The sequence below is a fragment of the Halichoerus grypus genome, chromosome 9 (assembly GCF_964656455.1).
Source record: "Halichoerus grypus chromosome 9, mHalGry1.hap1.1, whole genome shotgun sequence".
Classification (NCBI taxonomy): Eukaryota; Metazoa; Chordata; class Mammalia; order Carnivora; family Phocidae; genus Halichoerus; species Halichoerus grypus.
In genome coordinates this window covers 48,769,653-48,790,644 of record NC_135720.1, presented here as the reverse complement: position 1 = coordinate 48,790,644, position 20,992 = coordinate 48,769,653, and the positions used below count along the sequence as shown (strand labels likewise).

Here is a 20,992-nt window from a genome sequence, read left to right as displayed (position 1 = left end):
AAAATTGATTTGGAAAAACAGGCAAGTAAATAGCAAACTGGAAGACAGGCTGTTGCCAGACAGAAATGACCTTTGATGACTTGCTGGAGGATGGGGTTTTGTTTTTCAGGAGGGTGGGGGTGACAGATTGGTAGGGAGTTAGGGACAGTCCCCAACTCTGGCGGCTCCTCTTTCTTTCCATTGCTATGGAGAGGATCTCACTGTTTCTCAGTCAGTGCATCCACTTTGCTATGGGAAGAGAGCAACTGTGAATCAACTGCAGGGCTCAGCAAAGCTGGGGGCTGCTGGACTACGTACGAGGTCTCCGTGACCAGCCCTGCCTTTCTCTGCTTCTGTGTGGGAATCCATAGACTAGGACATGCCTCTTGTGTGCTGCAGAAAGTAATAAACTCTGGTATATTTATATGTGGCAACCACTCTAAATCCTCTGTGGATATATGCTCTGAATAATAATAATAATAATAATAATAATAATAATAATAAAAGTTATAATTTAATTACTTCACTACCATATAACACAGAGACTCAGTTTACTATCCTAGAATAGCTGTATATGTGGGATTCTGAACCCTACGAGACTCTGACTTTACCAGTGTATTTTTTTTCTCTGAGGGTCTGTTTCTTTGTTTTTCTTTCTTTCTTTTTTTTAAGATTTATTTATTTGAGAGAGAGACAGTGAGCACAAGCAGAGGGAGGGGTAGAGGGAGAGAGGGAAGCATGCTCCCCGCTGAGCAGGGAGCTCAAAGCAGGACTTGATCCCAGGACTCTGAGATCATGACCTGAGCTGAAGGCAGAGGCTTAACCGACTGAGCCACCCAGGCACCCTCTGGGGGTCTGTTTCAATGCAGTAAGATTCTTTTGTTTCACATAACAGCCAAACTAGTTGAGCTACTTAAGCAAAAGAGGGCAATACGTTATAAGGATATGGGAGTATCTTACACAATCCAAGGGAAGATAGTACAGTATAGCGGGGTTCTACCAGGGGCAAGAATCAGGAATTGCAAAGCTAGGAAGAATCGAGGCACTCCTTTTCCAAATGTTTCTGGTATCTCAGCTTTGTTTTTCTCAGACTGCTTTCATTTTTCTTTCTCTTCAAGACAGCTTTCTGCCTTTTTCTCTTTCTACATAGCAGGTTTCTTTCTCTGTACATGATTAACATAGAGCACTTAGGCTTACATGTTTTCCATTCAATGACCAGCCTAGACTAGTGTCTCTGGGTTCTAAGTTTCTAAGGAAGGGAATCTGATAGCCCAGCTTAGTTCACATGATCTACCCTGGTCCAAACATCTATATCCAGGTAGATGAGGTCACATACCTAAAATACTGGGCTTGCCCTGTGTGTAGGGAATCAATTCTCAAAAAAGGGAGTGGTTGGCTGGATACCCCAGAATGATGTCTATTATAATATATAAAATCTTCATTATCACATGAAACACCACATGAGACACTATGTCCCCAATTAAATTTAAAAACATAAAAATTATGAAAAATTTCCAGGCTAGAACATAGGTGGTAAGACAGGTATTATGTACTCATGCGGGGAGTAGAAATCAGAGTTCCTTTTTTGGAAGGTAGTTTGCCCTGACCCAGTAAGTTTATCTCTAAGAATAGTTTGTAAAGATTTATTCAGCAATGCAATCAAAGACTAATGTATAATGATCTTCACCCATGAAGGGAGAAAACTGGAAAGCACTGAAAGTCTATTAATGGTTAAATAAATTAAAATATACACATAAAATGAAATATTAGGAAGTTACTATGAAAATAAATTATTATAAGCCCAAATTGCTATGAATCGGCCTTGATAAAAATTTACACCAGTGGCCACACATTTTTCTGGGTAGCTATTTAAGCTATTGATACAAGGGTAAATATGAGAGAAGATTAGCAAACACTTGACATTCTAATTACCAAGAAATATAAGTGAAATCTACAGTGACTGTGTATCTGTTATTATGAAGTTGAATTTTTAAGGCTTTTTACAGGAAAGGCTAAGAGGTTTCCTATAATACTGAAAAGTTTATGTTAATAGTTCCAAGGGCTGTTGATGGCAACCTTGAGAGTATGAATATTTGTTAGGAAACTACATTTGATAAACAGCTTCAAATAGAAAACTGCATTCATTTAAAGGGGCAAAGTGTGTGCCATAGGATGATCTTCCTCATCAGTCTATGATATTAACCTGCTGCATATGATCCACTGACCCATGCTCAAGTTCCAGCTGAAAAATTTCAGGATAAACCTTTTAGCATCAATATGAGAAGGTGATGGTAAGGTCTCATCAGAATTTTATAGTCTCCTCTGAAAAATCCTTTATATTATCCTCTAGTAAAAGCCTTAATAAAAGTCATAGGACATTATCTTTCTGACTGAATCACTTAAAGTCTTCCATGTGAAATTCAGGAGAGGATCCTGAAAAATTACTAATTTTAGATTATACATAAAAAAAAAAAACTATTCTATTACATTGACAAATCATGTGTGAACAAAGGAGGAGTTGCAAGGGGGTCCTAAAAAGTGGTCCCCATAAACTGAAATATATAGGGAAGCACTCAAGATATAATGGCCAGTGAAAAACTATCATAAGCGAGAAGCTGGTGGAGATGCTTTCTTCTTGCTGGTGGGTCAGAAGCCAGCCTTGGAGGGAAATCAGTTTTTCCTCTAAAAGATGCTCAGCCACATTAGCATTCAAGGAAATGCAGATTAAAACCACAATGAGATGCCATATCTGTCCATTAGATTGGCAAAATTATAAAAATTTGATCATATCCAGTGTTAGCAATTGTGAGGGACAATAGGTTCTTTCAAATGCTGTTCACAGGAGTGTAAATTAGTATTGCCTCGATATTGACAATGCACATTCCCTCAAGCCAAGCAATTCTACTTTTAGGAACTGATCCACCAGAAACATTCACAAGGTTCTACAGAGATCTAACAGCTAATATTCATTGAATGTTCTGCTCTATGCCAGGCTTGTAGGGCACTTCATGCATCAACTCATTTAATCTCTATAACAACCCTATGATGCAGATAGCTAAATACGTATTAAACACCTATTATGTGCATTGTTCTAGGCTCTTAGGACACATCAGTGAGCAAATAAAAAAAAGGGAGTTTGAATTCTAGCAGAGGAAATAGAGAGTAAATGCCAAACATAAGAAATACAGTCTATAGTAAATTAAAATGTGAAAAGTGCTATGGAAAAGAGAACAACTAGGAAAGGCAAAGGAGATGGGTAGTACTGGGGGGGGGGCAGGAGGCCGCTGTGGTATTAATTAGGGGGTTAAGGGAGACCTCACGGAACACTCGAAGGCTGGGCAATCCTGGAAGGAAGAGCCATTCCTGCAGATGTTTGGGGGAGGAGTGGTCCAGGCAGAAAGAAAGATCTTAGGGCAGCAGTGCACATGGCTCGTGCTATTGTGGGCAGAAGAGTGAGTGAGGGAAAGGGGCCCGGATAATATAGAGCCTCTTATGACATCGTAGGGACTGGAGCTTTTCTTCTGAGTGCAGTGTGAGGGGTACGCTTTGAGCAGGGGAGTACCACAATGTGACCTATGTATAAGCATGTGGCTGTTGCCTAGGGGACAGAGTGTCAGAGAAGCTGGTGGAAGCCGAGAGGCCCGTTGGGAGCCTCTGCCAGGGCCCAGGTGGGAGACGGCGGTGGCCTGGATCAGGGTTGGAGGAGCGGCATCTCAGTGCCTTGTTAAAATTGGACCAGGAGGATGGGTGGGGAGGATTAGCCTGAAAGAGTGGGAAGGAATTGAAAGTTTCATCTGTAATGAAGGCCGCTAATGGAGGTAAATGAATGAGAAAAAAACAGTAGTCAGGGAATGCAGTTTAAGAACTCAAGATTTTGTTGGTGGAGCAGCTCTAGTTGATGCCACGGATCAGCCGTGCATATGAGTGGTTGAAGTGAAGGTCAAGGAAGGAGGGGAAAACAGGATGAGATCAGAAACTTTAATAATTTCCAGGCCTGTGACAGAAGCCCGAGATCGTTACACAAAAGCAAATGATACTGAGAATTACAGTACTAAATAATACATATTATATATACAAATGGTTGAGTATGGAGCAATTTCAACCATTGTCATGAAAAGCACTGGGCAGTATGGAATAAAAGCTGACTCAAACTGTTTCTTTGGGAATAAAGATTGATACTCCAAACTGATAAACAACAATATCAGATACTAGAAGAATCCCACCTTTCATATGTACACACAGTTGCAAACTGGAGTGAATTTTATGAAGCATCAGTGTCTAGATGTGTGCGTGGAATGCGAGGGCAGTTGAGAATCTGGCACAGGATTATCATTTACCTTTTTATTCTGACTTGTTTTAGGCTTTGAGGAATTCTTCCTTTTTTTGTAGAGGAGGAACAAAGGCGAAGACTCAATAGGACACTCATAAAGAGAAGTGTGGACCTTTTCCAAATATCGCTGGAAATCTTCGACCTCCACATCTCTATCCAACCTATGTAGCAGAGGGGAAAAAAAAAACCCTTAAAATGTTGTTCAGAATTACATGATGAAAACTACAGAAGTGGAAGAATTTGCCAATTAAAATTGTGTGTGTGTGTGTGTGTGATGGGTCTGTATCTATCAACCACTATCTTAAGGAGAACCTTTTACACGACCATTTAACAATTCATGGATAATTTTGCCTGGCAGCAGCCCATTCTGACAGACGAACATCTTTTCCCTCACCACACTCTGGATGATTGGTACCGCCTTGGTGTTACTCGATATGTATTAAGTTTCTCCCTTGCTTGCTCTTGTACTCAGGGAGCATTTACTGTCTTTGTTAAGGACCTAGATTAATGGCTTTGTTTAAAGTGATGCATCAAGAAGAATTTCTTAAACCTCTAACAAGGATTTGGGTATGTTACTCTGTGTTACACCATTAATAAGTACAGATATAATTGCATCTAATATTTATAGCTTGCTGTATGCCAGGTACTTTATGCACATTATCTCATTAAATCGTCATAACAAGGAGGTAGGCATTATTATTATCTGCATTTTGGCAGAGAAGAAACGAAGGTTGACTTAGCCAAGGGCATACAGAAATTTTTATTTATTTATTTATTAACTGCCTTATTTGAATAACAGATTATTTGGGGGTAAGTCCAGGTGAACCTCTGAAGTTAGGACTGTTCTGGGTCTTTCATGTGCTCGCAAAAGTCCAGCCCCCAGTTTGGGGAATGCCCAGCCCAGGAGTTCTTTGAGGCAGAATTGGAATGAGACAGTTGCATTAAGGCATGTAGAGGTTTGTCTGATGGCCAGGGTGTATGGTATATTTCCAGAAGGGGGGCTAGACAGGAGGAAAAGAAAATGGGATCCTTAAAGTAAGTCTCCATGGAGAAGTCTTGAAGGATGGTCCAGTCTCTGCAGCAAGGCTTGGATGATGCAGGGAGTAGATGGTTTTTTTTTTTTTAATTTTTATTGTTATGTTAATCACCATATATTACATCATTAGTTTTTGATGTAGTGTTCCATGATTCATTGTTTGCGTATAACACCCAGTGCTCCATGCAGAACGTGCCCTCTTTAATACCCATCACGAGGCTAACCCATCCTCCCACCCCGCTCCCCTCTAGAACCCTCAGTTTGTTTTTCAGAGTCTATCGTCTCTCATGGAGAGCATACAGAAATTTAAAGGCATGAAACCTACACACAAATCTAAGTATGTCAGTTGCTCAAGCACATGCAAGCTTTAATTACTACCCTCTATTGCTTCTCTTAAATTTCACAGTTCTCAGTTTTAATAATGTAAACATTTTCATTATTGACTTGATTTTTTTTTTTTTTATCAATCATGCAGACTTATGAATAATAAAAATATCCTACCTGGTAAAGTAGGCATTACTTATACAGCCAGTGAAATTAGCATACTGGGCACTGATGGGTGAGCCACCGAAGTAAAACTTCCTTTCACCGGCTTGTGTCTGTTCCACTTTCCCTTTTGTAGGGTTCTTACTCCCAAGTCTGCTCTTGTCTACTATCAGTTCATATCTGCAAAGGAAAAAGCTTCTTTACACACCACACTGCTAATCTTTTACCTGGAGTTCCATTCTAGGTTGCAGGTTTTCTCATGGAATTGACATAGAACATTCTGGCTAGTGAAAAGATAACAATTTGCCGGACTCCTCAGGAGGTCCGGGATAAAATAGGTGAATATTTTTTTTAAGATTTTATTTATTTGATAGAGAGAGCGAGAGAGCACAAGTGGGGGGAGCAGCAGAAGGAGAGGGAGAAGCAGGCTCCCCACTGTGTAGGGGCCCTGGGTCCATGACCTGAGCCGAAGGCAGATGCTTAACCATCTGAGCCACCCAGGTGCCCCAGGTGAATATTTTTATATGCAGAAAAGACTCTCCAAACCCCTAAAAACAAGAAGCTCAGATGATTAATTACCAGCATTTTTTTTTTTTTTTTTTTTTTTTTTGTGGAAAAAGCAGAACGTAACTCATGGTGATTATTTAATCACATTTGGGGAGCCTTTTTTCATTGTCAAGCATATGGACTGGGTTTGAGCGTAATTGGAAATGGAGTCTAGAAAGGCTGATTAATGTGTTTTTTTGTAATAGGAGGGCTCCACAAAAGTGGACATAGAATAGCGGCTGCCTACAACAGAAATTTATTTCTTATTCCAGAAATCTTTCTTCTTATGAGAAAGAAATTCAGTATTACGTATTTAAAAAATAAAGCTAGAGCTTTTAAAATATGGCCATAAATGTAGAGTTCTCAGTTGCTTAATTAAAAATCGAAATGAAACCAATGTTTGAGGATCTCCTTCTATGTGCAAAACCCTGCACTCCATTCAGTAAGTACTATGTGTAGGCACTTCCCTCAAGAAGGTTTGTAGCCTGTGGGTTTATTGGAAAAAACCCTTTATATTCCTGTTAAGTAATTATATAGTGATTTATCTCTTGAAAATTAATAGCAACTTCTTTTTAAAAGAATGAAGGTTGTTCTCTCTACCATTTTTTTTAAGCACTGGAAAAGCAATAGTCTATTATTCATAGTGGTCATTTAGCAGAATCATGCCCTATGAATAAAGGCATCTGGTGGGAAGAATATAAAGTGAGAAGCTGTACCTTGCGGGTGTGACAGAGGTAATGACGAAGTGGGACAGCCCGTCGTTGTACTGCTTATCGGCCGACCGCACTTTGATTCCCTTGACATCCATGACCACAGTGCCGTTATCCAATGAGATGGAGAACACATCCGACTGAAATTCAAGCACAGGGTTTTAAGTTGGAAGGCCAAGGATCCAAAAGATGGACATGTTTACTTCATGGTATTGCTTAAAGGAACACCCAGTGTGTGGGAAGTTTGCCTGTGAAATGATTTCTATGAAAACAACAACGACAGAATATTGCTTATATTGGTGTCGTCGACAAAATTAGGAACATTTCAATGGAGAACTGAAGATTTCTGGTGATTTTGTCATGCTGAGAGTTGTCCCAGGGCTAACGCCTTCCCTAACTCGGGCATTGCTATTCTGTCTTCAGTCTCCCCTCTGGGAAAGGCGATACTCGAATCTCCTTGGGGATGTAGGTAGATGACCAGGCAAGGGTTAATTTGCCAGTTTGGCTTTTTAGGTGTTTTACTTTTCATCTATAGAGGCGGAAGAGAAATAGAAAAAGAGCACAAGTTAACAGTTCTTTTTCTGAATTTGCTTATTGATTGTTTAAAATATTGGCAAATTGATAATCTTGCTTCTCTTCCCTTATAGGGGCACTGACCTCAACATAATTACTTTTTTTGTGGACAAAAAGTGTTATTTAACTAACCATGGTAATCTGAGGCAGGTTTGATGGTGGAGGTCCTACAAAGTGCTTTGGATAAATTCTCACAGTTGCTACTGATTTAAATTCAATTCAATATAAATGTGACAGATACAAGGTAATAAGTATGAAAAGTAAGAGCTGCTTTTACATTTTATTTTATGACCTGCTCTATCAGTGTATATATTGGTGATGACCTTTTCAGAGATAAATCGGTTGGGTCTTGGGGTCACCAAACCTCTGGATATCTTATTTTGTTTTTGAAATAATATATCTTCAGAAGGTGAGTTCAAGTGTTCTATAACCAGTCCAAGAACAGAGAAATATGTTCCTTTTATTATTTTACAAAAAAATCGCATATGTATTTGTATATGTACACAGAGGTTCTTAACATTTTTTGTGCTATGCACTCCTTTGGCAGTTTGGTGATATACACGGCCCCTTCAAAAGTAACATTTTAAAATGCATCAAACAAAATATCTAGGAATACAAGGGAAACCAATTATATTGAGATACAGTTTCAAAATATTAAAACAATAAATCTGTGATATAGTAATATATGTACTTCTTTATCAAAGTGTTAAATTGTAAGATCTCTCAACAGATCTAATAACTACTGTAATTTAAAAGTAGCAATGAGCAAAAATGATATTTTGAGATATCTGTGGCAACTACTATTTGAAATGAAAAATACCTGTGGTTTTTATTAATGATAAAGTAACAGGTTCTGCAAATATTACTGTGGTTTGTTGCTGACATTTGTAATCGAAGAAAATGCTAAATTTTAGTTTGAGAAAAATAAAATTAAAAAAAAAATCTTAATTTTTTCTGACCTAGGTCCACAGACACACTGAATTTTCTCCATGAACTCCTGAGGGGTGGGTCTATGAATCCTAGGTTCAGAACTCCTGATATGCAATATACGTAATTATAAAGTGTCTGAAATGAGGCATTCTGTGTGTGCTCATGTGAATCAAAATTAATCTGAATAGAAAATCACTTTTAACGTGCTTAAACAGTATATTTAATAGACAAAACAATTACTACAAAAAAGTTCCCATAGGGAAAAAGAAATACTTACTCCTGAAGCATAATAGAATAGTAACCCATTTGGCTGTAATGTTCGGAAATTAAAACCTCCTTCGAAGCCATCGAAGAAAGATATTTTCTGAACTGAAGCAATGAAACTCTGCCCATTGAAATATGCTCTGCGAGATATCTGCGTGGCAAAAAAAAGTGAATATAGTGTTTGTGATAATTGTCAAATGCTTAAAATGTCAATTTCTCACACACCAAAGCCCTTGTCTACTGGTTTCTATATTAATAGTTTATGTTTTAACTTCCCGTTTATACTGAAATTCAGGCATGGTAATAGGTCCGTCTGTGTGCCTCTAGCTGATGGGGTTTTAGCTTCTCCACTTCCTCCACTTGAGTGAGTAAAGATGCCCGCACTGCCTCTCTGGGCTTTTGAAGCCCCACTCACTGAAAACTGAAGCAAATGGACAAGTCACAGAGGAAGCCCCACACGCCTTTTTAGCTTAATGTTGCTCCTTTTTTTTTTTTTAAAGATTTTATTCATTTTTTTGACAGAGAGAGCGAGCACAAGCAGGGGGAGGGGCAGGCAGAGGGAGAAGGAGAAGCAGGCCTCCCATGGAGCAGGGAGCCCGATGCAGGGCTCGATCCCAGGACCCTGGGATCATGACCCGAGCCAAAGGCAGACGCTTAACGACTGAGCCACCCAGGCGCCCCAGTGTTTCTCCTTTTTTCTGGTGGCAGAAAGGAGTCCAAGGTATACTTAAGCTCACAGAGAAGCTGAAAAAAGCTTTTCCAGCTTTTGAGAATGGTAAGTTTTATGTCTATTTATTTGTGTGTGTGTGTCTATTTATTAAAGTGCTTTTGATTGACTGGTACTTACAAGAGAGTCTTCTGGGCATCCATAACCAACTCCCAGGGTTTCTGTCTGCTCTAATAAATTGAAATCTTTCTTTTGGAACTGGAAACCCTTCATGCATCCTCTGAAGTTGACATCTAAGGGAAGGTGCGCTCTGAGGGTCCTAGAAAAAAAATTAGTCTTCAGTGATACGATGACGATGATGATGTTACCCTGCATATGTGGGATATGAAATTTGATTTTATTTATAGTCATGTTTAGTAGCTTTGTAATTATTCATATTCTCATGCCTTCTTTCATAAGCACACAGTAATGTCTAATCTTTGCCTACAGAACAGCTTTATTCTGCATCAAGCCAATTTGTTTACTTCTTTATAGTTTTCAAGATACTTTAACTTACATTAGCTCGTTTCATGTTTATAAAAATTCTGTGATATAAAAGGAAAGGCTATTATTTCCCTTTTACAGATGATTAATAGGTTGAACCATACAGAACTGATGTATTTTAGGTCAAAAATGGTCAACTCTTGGCAACTTCACATGTTTTAACCTATAAAATGAAACTAAGACACATCAAAATCTCTTTATTTGTTTTTTTTTTTTTTAAATGTCACAAGTGGTAAGTTAGGATTTGAATCCAGGTCTTCAGTCTTCCACTAATCCATTCCCAAGTGAATTGGATTAAAGTCATGAACTCATCTTCTTGGCTTTTTTGCAACACACTATAATCAACTAAGGCTAGAGGAATGTTCTAGTGAATGTTGAGCTTTTGGATTAATAGGAAAGTAAGAAATCTTTTATCTTTGAAATCAGGGATGCCGTTTTGATTAGTATTGTAATCCCAGTACCTATCATTATGCCTAGTATACAAGAGGCACCAAGAGCATATTATCAAATATTGCATGACTATGAAGTTAGTTTTGATCAAATTACAATGGTTTCAATGTATTTTAAATGAACACTGGCCAAACTAAGGAGTAACAGTCCCACTATATTCTGTTCCATTAAGATCACACCTATGCAGAACGTGCCCTCTTTAATACCCACTGGGTGTTATGCACAAACAATGAATCATGGAACACTACATCAAAAACGAATGATGTAATGTATGGTGATTAACATAACAATAAAAAATTAAAAAAAAATTAAAAAAAAAGATCACACCTAGAGGACCATGCTAACTAACAGTTTGGGGGTATAGAATGACAACCATAACAGTTAAAAGTCCCATGTGGAGTTGTTGAAGGAGCTAAGAGGGTATCTAATTTGGAAAAGGAGTTTGAGGTTGGGGCCTCATCCCAGGCCAATTAGAATTTCTGGAGAGTGGTTATGGGCAATGGTGTTTATAAAAGTTCTCCAGGTTATTCTAAAGAGAACCAGGGTTGAGAATGACCAGGCTGGAATATCCTAAAGTTGCCTCTCAGTTTCAAGGGTGTCCGATGCTATGACTTGATTGTAATAAGAGATAGTTAAATTTTTAAATACATGAGAATAAAACTGTAATGATACATAATTCACAACCCCTTGGATAAGCTTAAAAATGTTTGTAACCTCAGATACTATTTGAGAGTTCAAAGAAGCTTAAATTAAGACTGAAATAAAAGTAAAGGGACACGATGTTTCATTTTCACACAATACACATGCTCTGTCTTTCCTCTTGCAGATAAGAAATATCACATTAGACTTAGACTATGTTCTAAGATTAATACAATAATTAAAGAAACCTGTAGATCTCATCTAGAAGATGCTAATTTAAGGAGGTCACGAGGGTACATGAGTGTGTGTGCATGTGCCTGTGTGCATGCCTAGAAGCAGCAAGTGGGAGTGCCTTAAACTTTTACTAGACCTCTCCTGGATGTTGAATACTCAGCCCAGTACCTCATTAGGAACAACAGCTACTTAACAAAAACAGCTTACCTGGACTGTAAAATTTCTGTGGGAGCCCCTCCAATGTATATGTCTGTAAAAGGTATCTTCATCTTTTCATTGTCCGTGCTCTTGACATGTCGTCTGTCAGCCACCAAAATCATTTTCTTATCGTTGTGGTAAATGATTGAGATCTAAGAGACATAAGATAGAGTTAAGTCTTGATCATTGTTTAATAATCAACTTTTTGAATATGACTATATAGTTTAATTATTCTGGTTATAACAGCTGGGCCCCCATGTTCTTCTGCTTGTTTGTTCACAAAATGGGGAATAAGATATGCCTTTCTTATAGACATGAACACTCGTACTTAAACAACCAGAAGCTCACATTTTCTGGAGAAGGATTTCCATATGTAGAAGGAGCTAGATCGAAAAATATTTTTGTCAGGAGACCAGTTGTTTTCCTTTGTCCCTTTGAGGGGATTCAGGAAAAAACTATAAACAGGGAACTTTTGGACCCAGACTGCATGTTACCAGGTGTCATTGCTTTAGCGACACAGTGAAAAGCTTTAATGATTCTGCCAAAATGCTAGTCAGCAATATAGTTAAAATATTCTTCTATTGTAGACCATCCTCATGGAGGCCATGAAATTTGAACTGAAAGAGAAATATAGCCTCCTACTGTCTGCATTTTGTTTCAACTTAAAAGATATGCATTTTATACATTTTACTCAATTGTAGATTCAAAGTAGTTGTTAATGAAAATAGATGAAGTATATTATCAGTATGCTGTACAACTGTTTCACAGTTAAAGAGCATTCCTTGTGGGCTCTCTTTATAAGGAAATCTGTGCTAGTATTTTCTAAGTTCTGGATAAATGGTTTACAAGGAAGTTCTCTATTTGCTTACTATCAACTCTTTTTACATTTAGTAGTGCTCAAAGGATACATTTAAAAATGTCTGTGTGTCCACACTCCGGCATTTTCAACAGATGTATAAAAGAATTCTATGGAATGCTGTTGTAATCAAGACATCGAGCAGGAGTCTTTTGGTCAATGAAGCAATTAAAATGAATCTTTCAGTGACTCTTTTATTAGAAAACATCAATATGACAAAAACATTCATTCTTTCAAAGCAAATGTTATCCTGGAGTTGAGTAGATGGGGTCCTTCAGTTGGATTTTAGAAGTACAGGTGTTCAGTTTAATTACTTTCCCACCTATGTCATTTGACCATCTGATTAGATCAATAGGTCTAAGTACAAATAAAACAAAACAAACAAACCACACAAATTGCAATGATTTATACCTCATGGTATTTTGCATCATTAATTTGAGCTCTCTTTGATGTGTCCTCAAGATGCACAGGGCCATTGCTAAATCCAAAGTCATAGAACACATGTAGGTAACCATCGCGCATTTCCAAGCTGAAAAACATACTCTGTGGAAAGAAAGAAGAAGTTATGAGATACAAACATCTGCTATTATGAAAGTGCAGATTTAGCTGAATTCGAGAATAACACTGTATTCTTTATTATTGAAACTGAAGGCTAAGGAAGTCTCATGAAATTTTTATTATAAAATTAAAATCACAACTCCATTCTTATCAGCAGTTAGGTCTCACATTAATATTCCGAAGTGTTAATATTCATACACAATTTAAAACAACTATCTTCTGTTTCTTATTTACCTGATGAATTAATGAAATTTTAAGTTTACCTTATTGACCTTTTAAAAATCTTGAAAACATCTGAAAATTATAACAGGCTAACAGATGTGAGTGCATTTCATTTTAAGAGGAAAACTAGCAATACTGAAAAATAATTCCAAGGTTTGCTGAGAAGAATCTGAAAAAATTATCAGCAAATATAGATATAAGAAAAAGAACATTATTTGGAAACACTGGATGTATGTAAATAAACATGAAATGATTATGCACTTGGACCATATGATGTTCGAGAACAAAATCATTCTGTAACACTCAGGTATTTTACTGGTCAGGCTTGCTTGTTTTGGAAGATAGTTTGCAGACAGAAGAACTGAATGGATTTGAAAAATAAGGTATTGTGGCAAGGTTCCTATTTATCAGAAAGTGATCTCTTGAGTGGAGTCTGTATTCTCCTGAGAAATGGAAAATAATATATTAGGGGAAAGAAAGAAAATATTTCAACTTCCATTTATACTAATTTTTAAAACTCTAAAATAGAGAAAAAAAATTAACTTTTAGTATTTAATACATGGACTGAGCTGGGCCTTCATTTTGTCCTTTGGACAGATTTTCATGGGCTTCACATGGTATCTGAGGCTTTGAGAGCACAGTTTCACACTTGAAGGGTGGCAATGGGCCCTCACCCATTTCTTTGCTTTTAGCCCTATTGCGGTTTATTGCAGTTTATGTGTGTCTGGTTACACAGACTTACATGTGAGAAGACTTAAATAATAGAATATTTATAATGATTTTCTTTTGAGATGCAATGATGTGAAAATATTTTTGAGACACTGACGTTTGCAAATTACTTCTTGCAAATGACTAAAAATGCTGTCAAGTTTAAAGAGGGTTACACATTTTCTTTATAAAATAGTAATTATAAATTTGTTGACCTTCATTTGTCATGACAAATGTCTTTCAGTACTATGAAACTTACTGGTTATTTAAAAAAAAAAACTTGATCTCTCATTTCAAGGGAGGGGTATTATTATAACAATTCATGAAAAAGTAACTCTTTAAAATTTTTGTTATTTATTTTTTATTTTAATTCCAGTAGAGTTAACAAGCAGTATTATATTAGTTTCAGGTATACAATATAGTGATTCAACACTTCCATACATCAGCTGGTGCTCATCACAACAGGTGCATGCCTTAATCCCCATCCCGCATCCCCCCACCCACTTCCCCTTTGGTAACCATCAGTTTGTTCTCTATAGTTAAGAGTCTGTTTCTTGGTTTGTCTCTCTCTCTCTCTCTTTTCTTTCCCCTTTGCTTGTTTGTTTTGTTCCTTAAATTCCACTTGTGAGTGAAATCATATGGTATTTGTCTTTCTCTGACTGACTTATATCGCTTAACATTATATTCTCTAGCTCCATCCATGTCATCGCAAATGGCAAGATTTCATTCTTTTTTTTTTTAAAGATTTTATTTATTTATTTGAATGAGAGAGAATGAGATAGAGAGAGCATGAGAGGGGGGAGGGTCAGAGGGAGAAGCAGACTCCCCACTGAGCAGGGAGCCCGATGCGGGACTCAATCCTGCGACTCCAGGATCACGACCTGAGCCGAAGGCAGTCGCTTAACCAACTGAGCCACCCAGGTGCCCAAGATTTCATTCTTTTTTAAGGTTGAATAATATTCCATTGTATATATAAACTACATCTTCTTTATCCATGCACCTATCAATGGACACCTGGGCTGCTTCCATAATTTGGCTATTATAGATAATGCTGCTATAAACATAGGGGTGCTTGTATCCCTTTGAATTAGCATTTCTGTATTTTTTGGGTAAATGCCCAGTAGTGATACCTGGATCAAAGGGTAGTTCTATTCTTAATTTTTTGAGGAACCTCCATACTGTTTTCCACAGTGGCTGCATCAGTTTGCATTCCCACCAACAGTGCAAGAGGGTCCCTTTTTTTTTCACTTCTTTACCAACACCTGTTTCTTGTGTTTTTTACTTCAGCCATTCTGACATGTGTGAGGTGATACCTCATTGTAGTTTTTCTTTCTTCTCATTGTAGTTTTGATTTGCATTTCCCTGATGATGAGTGAGATTGAGATCTTTTCATGTGTCTGTTGGCCATCTGGATGTCTTCTTTGGAGAAATGTCTGTTCATGTCTTCTGCCCATTTTTAAATTGGATTATTTGTTTTTTTGGGTGTTGAGTTGTATCAGTTCTTTATATATTTTGGATACTAACCCTTTATCAGATATGTCATTTGCAAATATTTTCTCCCATCCCATAGGCTGCCTTTGAGTTTTGTTGCTTGTTTCCTTCACCATGCAAAAGCTTTTTATTTTGATGTAGTCCCAATAGCTTATTTTTGCTTTTTTCCCTTGCCTCAGGAGACACATCTAGAAAAATGTTGCTAAGGCCAGTGTCAGAGACATTACTGCCTGTGCTCTCTTCTAGAATTTTTATGGTTTCAGGTCTCACATTTAGGTCTTTAACCCATTTTGAGTTTATTTTGTGTATGGTGTAAGAATGTGGTCCAGTTTCATTCTTTTGCATGTAGCTGTCTAGTTTTCCCACCACCATTTGTTGAAGAGACTGTCTTTTCCTCATTGTGTATTCATTTATCCTTTGTTGAAGATTAATTGACCATAGAGTTGTGAGTTTATTTCTGGGTTTTCCATTCCATTCCATTGATCTATGTGTCTATTTTTGTGCCAGCACCATACTGTTTTGATTACTACTGCTTTGTAATATAACTTGCACTGTAATTATGAGACCTCTGGTTTTGTTTTTCTTTTTCAAGATTGCTTTGGCTATTCAGGGTCTTTTCTGGTTCCATACAAATTTTAGGATTTTTTTTTAGTTTTATGAAAAATGCTGTTGGCATTTTGACAGGGATTCCATTAAATCTGTAGACTGCTTTGAGTAGTATAGACTTTTAACAATATTTATTCTTCTAATCCATGAGCATGGAATGTCTTCCTATTTAATTTCTTTCATCAGTGTTTTATAGTTTTCAGAGTACAGACCTTTCACCTCTTTAGTTAAGTTTATTTCTAGATATTTTATTATTTTTGGTGCAATTACAAATGAGATTTTTTTCTTAATTTCTCTTTGTGTTGCTTCATTATTAGTGTATAGGAATGCAACAGATTACTGAAGAGAAAGTAACTTTCTTGAAGAAAGTTGTACTCTGGAGAGATGGTTTTTAAAAAACATATTTGTAAAATTTTCTATTGTTAAATGAATTCATTGATGAAAACAATGTATACTATCTATAAAAACTCTCATCTGCACTATTAAAATAATTTTAGAAAAAAATTTCTAACCTGTTTAAAAATATTTTAAATAAAGATTTCAATGGTCTTGAGTTCTTTTGCTAAAGTTTATAAAATGATGCAACATCTGATTAGCTAGTAAGAACTGACATCAGAAAAGATGGAAACGTACCAGCCAAATTCAAAGACAACTTTTGTCAATTAGTGAAAGAGACTGAAAAATGGTATCATGATTTAGTCAGCATAGCCAATGATACACATCTTACATGTTTATTTTTGAGGTACTTTGTTCAGTTTTGACAGTCAATAAAACTTAGTATTGAAATCAATTGGACTTAGGATAAGACTTTTGAGTCACCGTATCTCAAAGAGTTAATGAGACTTCCAAAAAACATAGGCATATTTAATTACATTGTTCTTACTAACACTGCTATTAATATTTATAACATTAACAAATAGAAAATAATTTTATTTTATTTCATCTTTATTTTAAAGTTGTATTTATTTTTATTCAATATTTTATCTTTATACAAATTGTCTCTTATTCCTAGTTTTGAATATTATCTCTATAATAAAATATGGATTATTATTATGAAAAATCATTAATAAAGTACACTATTTCACACTTTGATGTATATCATTAATAAAGAAATGCATATATTTATAGTAAGCATGCTATTTTTTTTAACTGATATAGGCATATGATGTAAAAAAGTCAGTGCTAAATTTCTGCAGACACACTACCCACCTAGACCTTGGTGCTGATTTTCTGCAAGATTCCCTAGTTTATTAAAGGGGGTTATATTTAACATACATCCAAAAATGCATTTCAGAGCTGTAGTAATTACTTATTGCTGACATCACTTCCCTAAAGAAAAAGAAATCCAATTTTGCTTTCTAAACGAAAACTTCAGATTGGTGGCATGACACACTCAACCTGGGAAGGTTCCTAGTAATATGAATAGGAGAAAGTAGAGGATATAATGGAGAAGATAAAGGACTTTTATTTTTACTCACTCCATTGACCATCAGGAGCACGAGGCCATTGTCAGCTGGTGTTCGAACTTCTATGTCAAAGCGAGTCACCTGACCGAATTTCCCCCTCCTCGTGATATCCCTTACCACGGCGTAACTAGAGCCATCAAAGAAATAGCTGGCGGCCCGGCTCTGAGTGAAGGCCAGTTTATCTCTGAAATAAAAATGCAAGGATCATACGAACATGACAGTTTGCATTACGCTTTTCACATGAGGCCCTTTCAACCCATTGTCATGACATCTTCCATGGACCTTACAGCATTTAAATATGTGGAATTTAAGAAACAAAACAGATGAACATAGGGGGAAAAAAAGAGAGGCAAACCAGAAACCAGAAAACTATAGAGAACAAACTGAGGATTGCTGGAGGGGCGGTGGTGGGGGGAGACGGGCTGGAGGGATGATAGGAATTAAGGAGGGCCCTTGCTGTGATGAGCACTGGGTGTTGTATGTGAGTGATGAATCACTAAATTCTACACCTGAAACTAATATTACACTGTATGTTAACTAACTGGAATTTAAATAAAAACTTGAAAAAAAATAAACGAAGTTCCGATGTCTACATGGAAGACATGGAGAAGTATTTATAGGTAAGTTAAATGAATGGTTTTATTTTTTATTTTTTAAATTTTTTTAGTTTCAGGTTTAGAATTTAGTGATTCATCCCTTACATACAACACTCAGTGCTCATCACAGCAAGTGCCCTCCTAATGCCTATCACTCATCTAGGCCATCCCCCTGCCCACCTCCCCTCCAGCAACCTTCACTTTGTTCTCTATAGGTAAGAGTTTGTTTTCTGGTTTGCCTCTCTCTCCCCCACCCCATGTTCATCTGTTTTATTTCTTAAATTCCACATATGAGTGAAACATATGGTATTTGTCTTCCTCTGACTGACTTATTTTGCTTAGCATTATACTCTCTAGATCCATTCACTTTGTTGCAAATGGCAAGATCTCATTGCATTCCATTGTATATATATATATACCACATCTTCCTTATCCTAATGAGTTATTTTGAATGGATTTCTTTTCTACCCTTTGTGCTAAGACAACAGAAGTTTCCAGTCTCTGGAATCCTTTTTTTAAAAAGATTTTATTTATTTGTCAGAGAGAGAGAGAGCACAAGCAGGGGGAGGGGCAGGCAGAGGGAGAAGCAGGCTCCCCGTTGAGCAAGTAGCCCAATGTGGGGCTCGATCCCAGGACCAGGGACCATGACCTGAGCTGAAGGCAGACGCTTCACTGACTGAGCCACCCAGGTGCCCCATAGCCTCTGGAATCCTCAATTAAAGCTGCAAACAAGTTGTTTAACACTTTTAATAATTGTACATGATCATCTGTGATAGAGAAGAACTGAAATGATTTTTGCAGGCATGATTATTATGCAATTTCAAGACTGGGTTCTCCAAAGAAAAAATTGAGAACCTGAATATTGATCCACGTTTGTTTCATCCGCTGCTCTCATGTGGCTACCAAAGTCTTTAGCACTCTTAACACTTTCTTACCTGGCACAGGGTACTGACTTGGAGGGATCCATGTTATAGATGTGCTTAAAGTTGTACAAGCTGATCACATCACTATTCAAAGTGGCTAATTCCAGGCAGCCAACGAAGCCAGGCAGGTTTAAGCTTGCTGGGAGCTATGCAACAGACAAAGTCAATTACCCCACGATCGCATTTCACCCAGATGATACAGAACAGACAATGAAATAGATACTGGGTCAAGGGCAACTACCCATATATATAAATATCTTTCTAGACCTGTGTCTCCTCTGGGCCAGATAATTTAGATAAACAATGATTTTTCAGTTGTGCATATCTAGTAGACAGAATGGGATTTGTTGAGTATATACTATGTATCAGTCACATACTGAACAGTGAATTCAGTACCAAAATCAATTCTTTTGGCAGCTCTTTGAGGTAGGTATTCCTGTTTTCATATCAACAGGAGGAAAGTAATTCTCAGAGAGGTTCAATAATATGCCTGTAACTAGTAAGTAATAGCCTTGGGACTGAAATCCTACATCAACTCCCTATCTCCCTATCTGGGCCTTTCATTTATTTGCCCTTCACCAGGTCTCATACTCCAGCCTAGGTCCACCCCTTTCCTCATCCCAAGTATTTTATTTCATGTCTATATTAGTTGAAATAACTGAGGTTTTGAAACTGTCATTGTGAACCTAGCAAACCCACAAGGTCCACACACTCTTGCAGTAGCGGGTGGGGGTAATATCAATTACATATACATGTATCTGAATGAAATGAATTGATATTCAAGTGTTAGCTATAGCTTGAAAGCACTTTACACCATGAAAATATGGGTAGCACAGACCAGATTTATATACCAGATTTATTGAAACATCAAGATTTCTATCCCACCCCCAAATCCTTGTAGGTTTTATGGATTTTTGAAAAACAATCAGTGTAGATTTTCAGTAAGTCCAAATCTGGCTGGATAGCCTACCTTGAAGTTTGAAGGCACGCCACCAACATAAAACACGGTGTCCTCAGGGTCCAGATCCAACAAGGAGTCATCTCCCGCAAATTCTCCCTTTTTAATAAACTTTTCCTCTGCAGTGCTACTTAGACTTGGGACTGTCAAAAACACCTTTCCATGTTTTCCTACCCTGTTAAGAATTTTCAGTCTTTATTAGCCAGATAATTTGTAGAAAATATGTTTTTTTAAATGTCAGAATGTGAATGTTCCCTCATCACAGAATTGGTGATTTGACTTTATCACATGCGTAAGCTTTTACAGAATGTCAACAATCAATGGAAAGAGGAAAAAAAAAGATATTCCATCTTGGAATTAACGCATGGATTGGCCAGATAAAAAGATCCAATAATCAGATTGCTCTTTAGAAATGACGAGTATTTTTTTTTTTCTAATCTTTTGTTTTCCACTTAGGTATTTGGGAAGGACTATAGGAATAATGGAGAAAAAGAGGAACAACAATAAAGGGAAGAAAATGCTATTTAAACATCGACAGGAAGACTGTGTGTGTGTGTGTGTGTGTGTGTGCATGTGCATGCGTGCGCACGTGCGTGCATGTGTTCAACAGATTTCTTATGAAATGTGCACAGAAGCCATGTTCACTTTACCTTTCAATCTTGACAATGCTGAAGTAGGCAGGCCAGGTACTGACGGGTTTGGAGTCCAGGGGAATCTCTACATCCTTAGCTCCCAAATTATAAATGTATACCAGGTTATCGTTTTTGATTGCAAGACCCATGTATTCTTTTTTGGCCTGAAATGTCAAGAAGTCATTTAAATAAAATCCATATGAATGAACATCATATTTTGTTTTCATTTCTTTAAAGGACAATCATCAATCCAAGTGCTTGGCTGTCTCCAAGGCAAATCCAGCCTGAATTATTACAAAGTTTCTGTTAGATTGGGCAGTGTCTCTTCCTTTTCAGCCTCCCTGTGGCTACATCGGTCTGCTGCCCCCTTGTGCGTGTCCAAGCGCATCCC

The 20,992-nt window shown here is 37.3% G+C and overlaps 1 protein-coding gene across 3 annotated transcripts in view; it reads right to left on the bottom strand.

The window, feature by feature from the left end:
• LAMA4 (laminin subunit alpha 4) overlaps positions 1-20,992 on the bottom strand; it is a 153,046-nt gene that overhangs the window by 12,634 nt on the left and 119,420 nt on the right. For all 3 annotated transcript variants that reach the window (XM_078054852.1, XM_078054850.1, XM_078054851.1), the window contains 11 exons: positions 20,620-20,765; positions 19,982-20,144; positions 19,024-19,157; positions 17,505-17,676; positions 12,853-12,984; positions 11,595-11,737; positions 9,702-9,840; positions 8,868-9,005; positions 7,094-7,227; positions 5,847-6,011; positions 4,317-4,470 (listed from right to left, as the gene is read on the bottom strand). In XM_078054852.1, the coding sequence (XP_077910978.1) occupies positions 4,317-4,470; positions 5,847-6,011; positions 7,094-7,227; positions 8,868-9,005; positions 9,702-9,840; positions 11,595-11,737; positions 12,853-12,984; positions 17,505-17,676; positions 19,024-19,157; positions 19,982-20,144; positions 20,620-20,765 (1,620 nt within the window). The remainder of the gene's footprint in view (positions 1-4,316; positions 4,471-5,846; positions 6,012-7,093; positions 7,228-8,867; positions 9,006-9,701; positions 9,841-11,594; positions 11,738-12,852; positions 12,985-17,504; positions 17,677-19,023; positions 19,158-19,981; positions 20,145-20,619; positions 20,766-20,992) is intronic.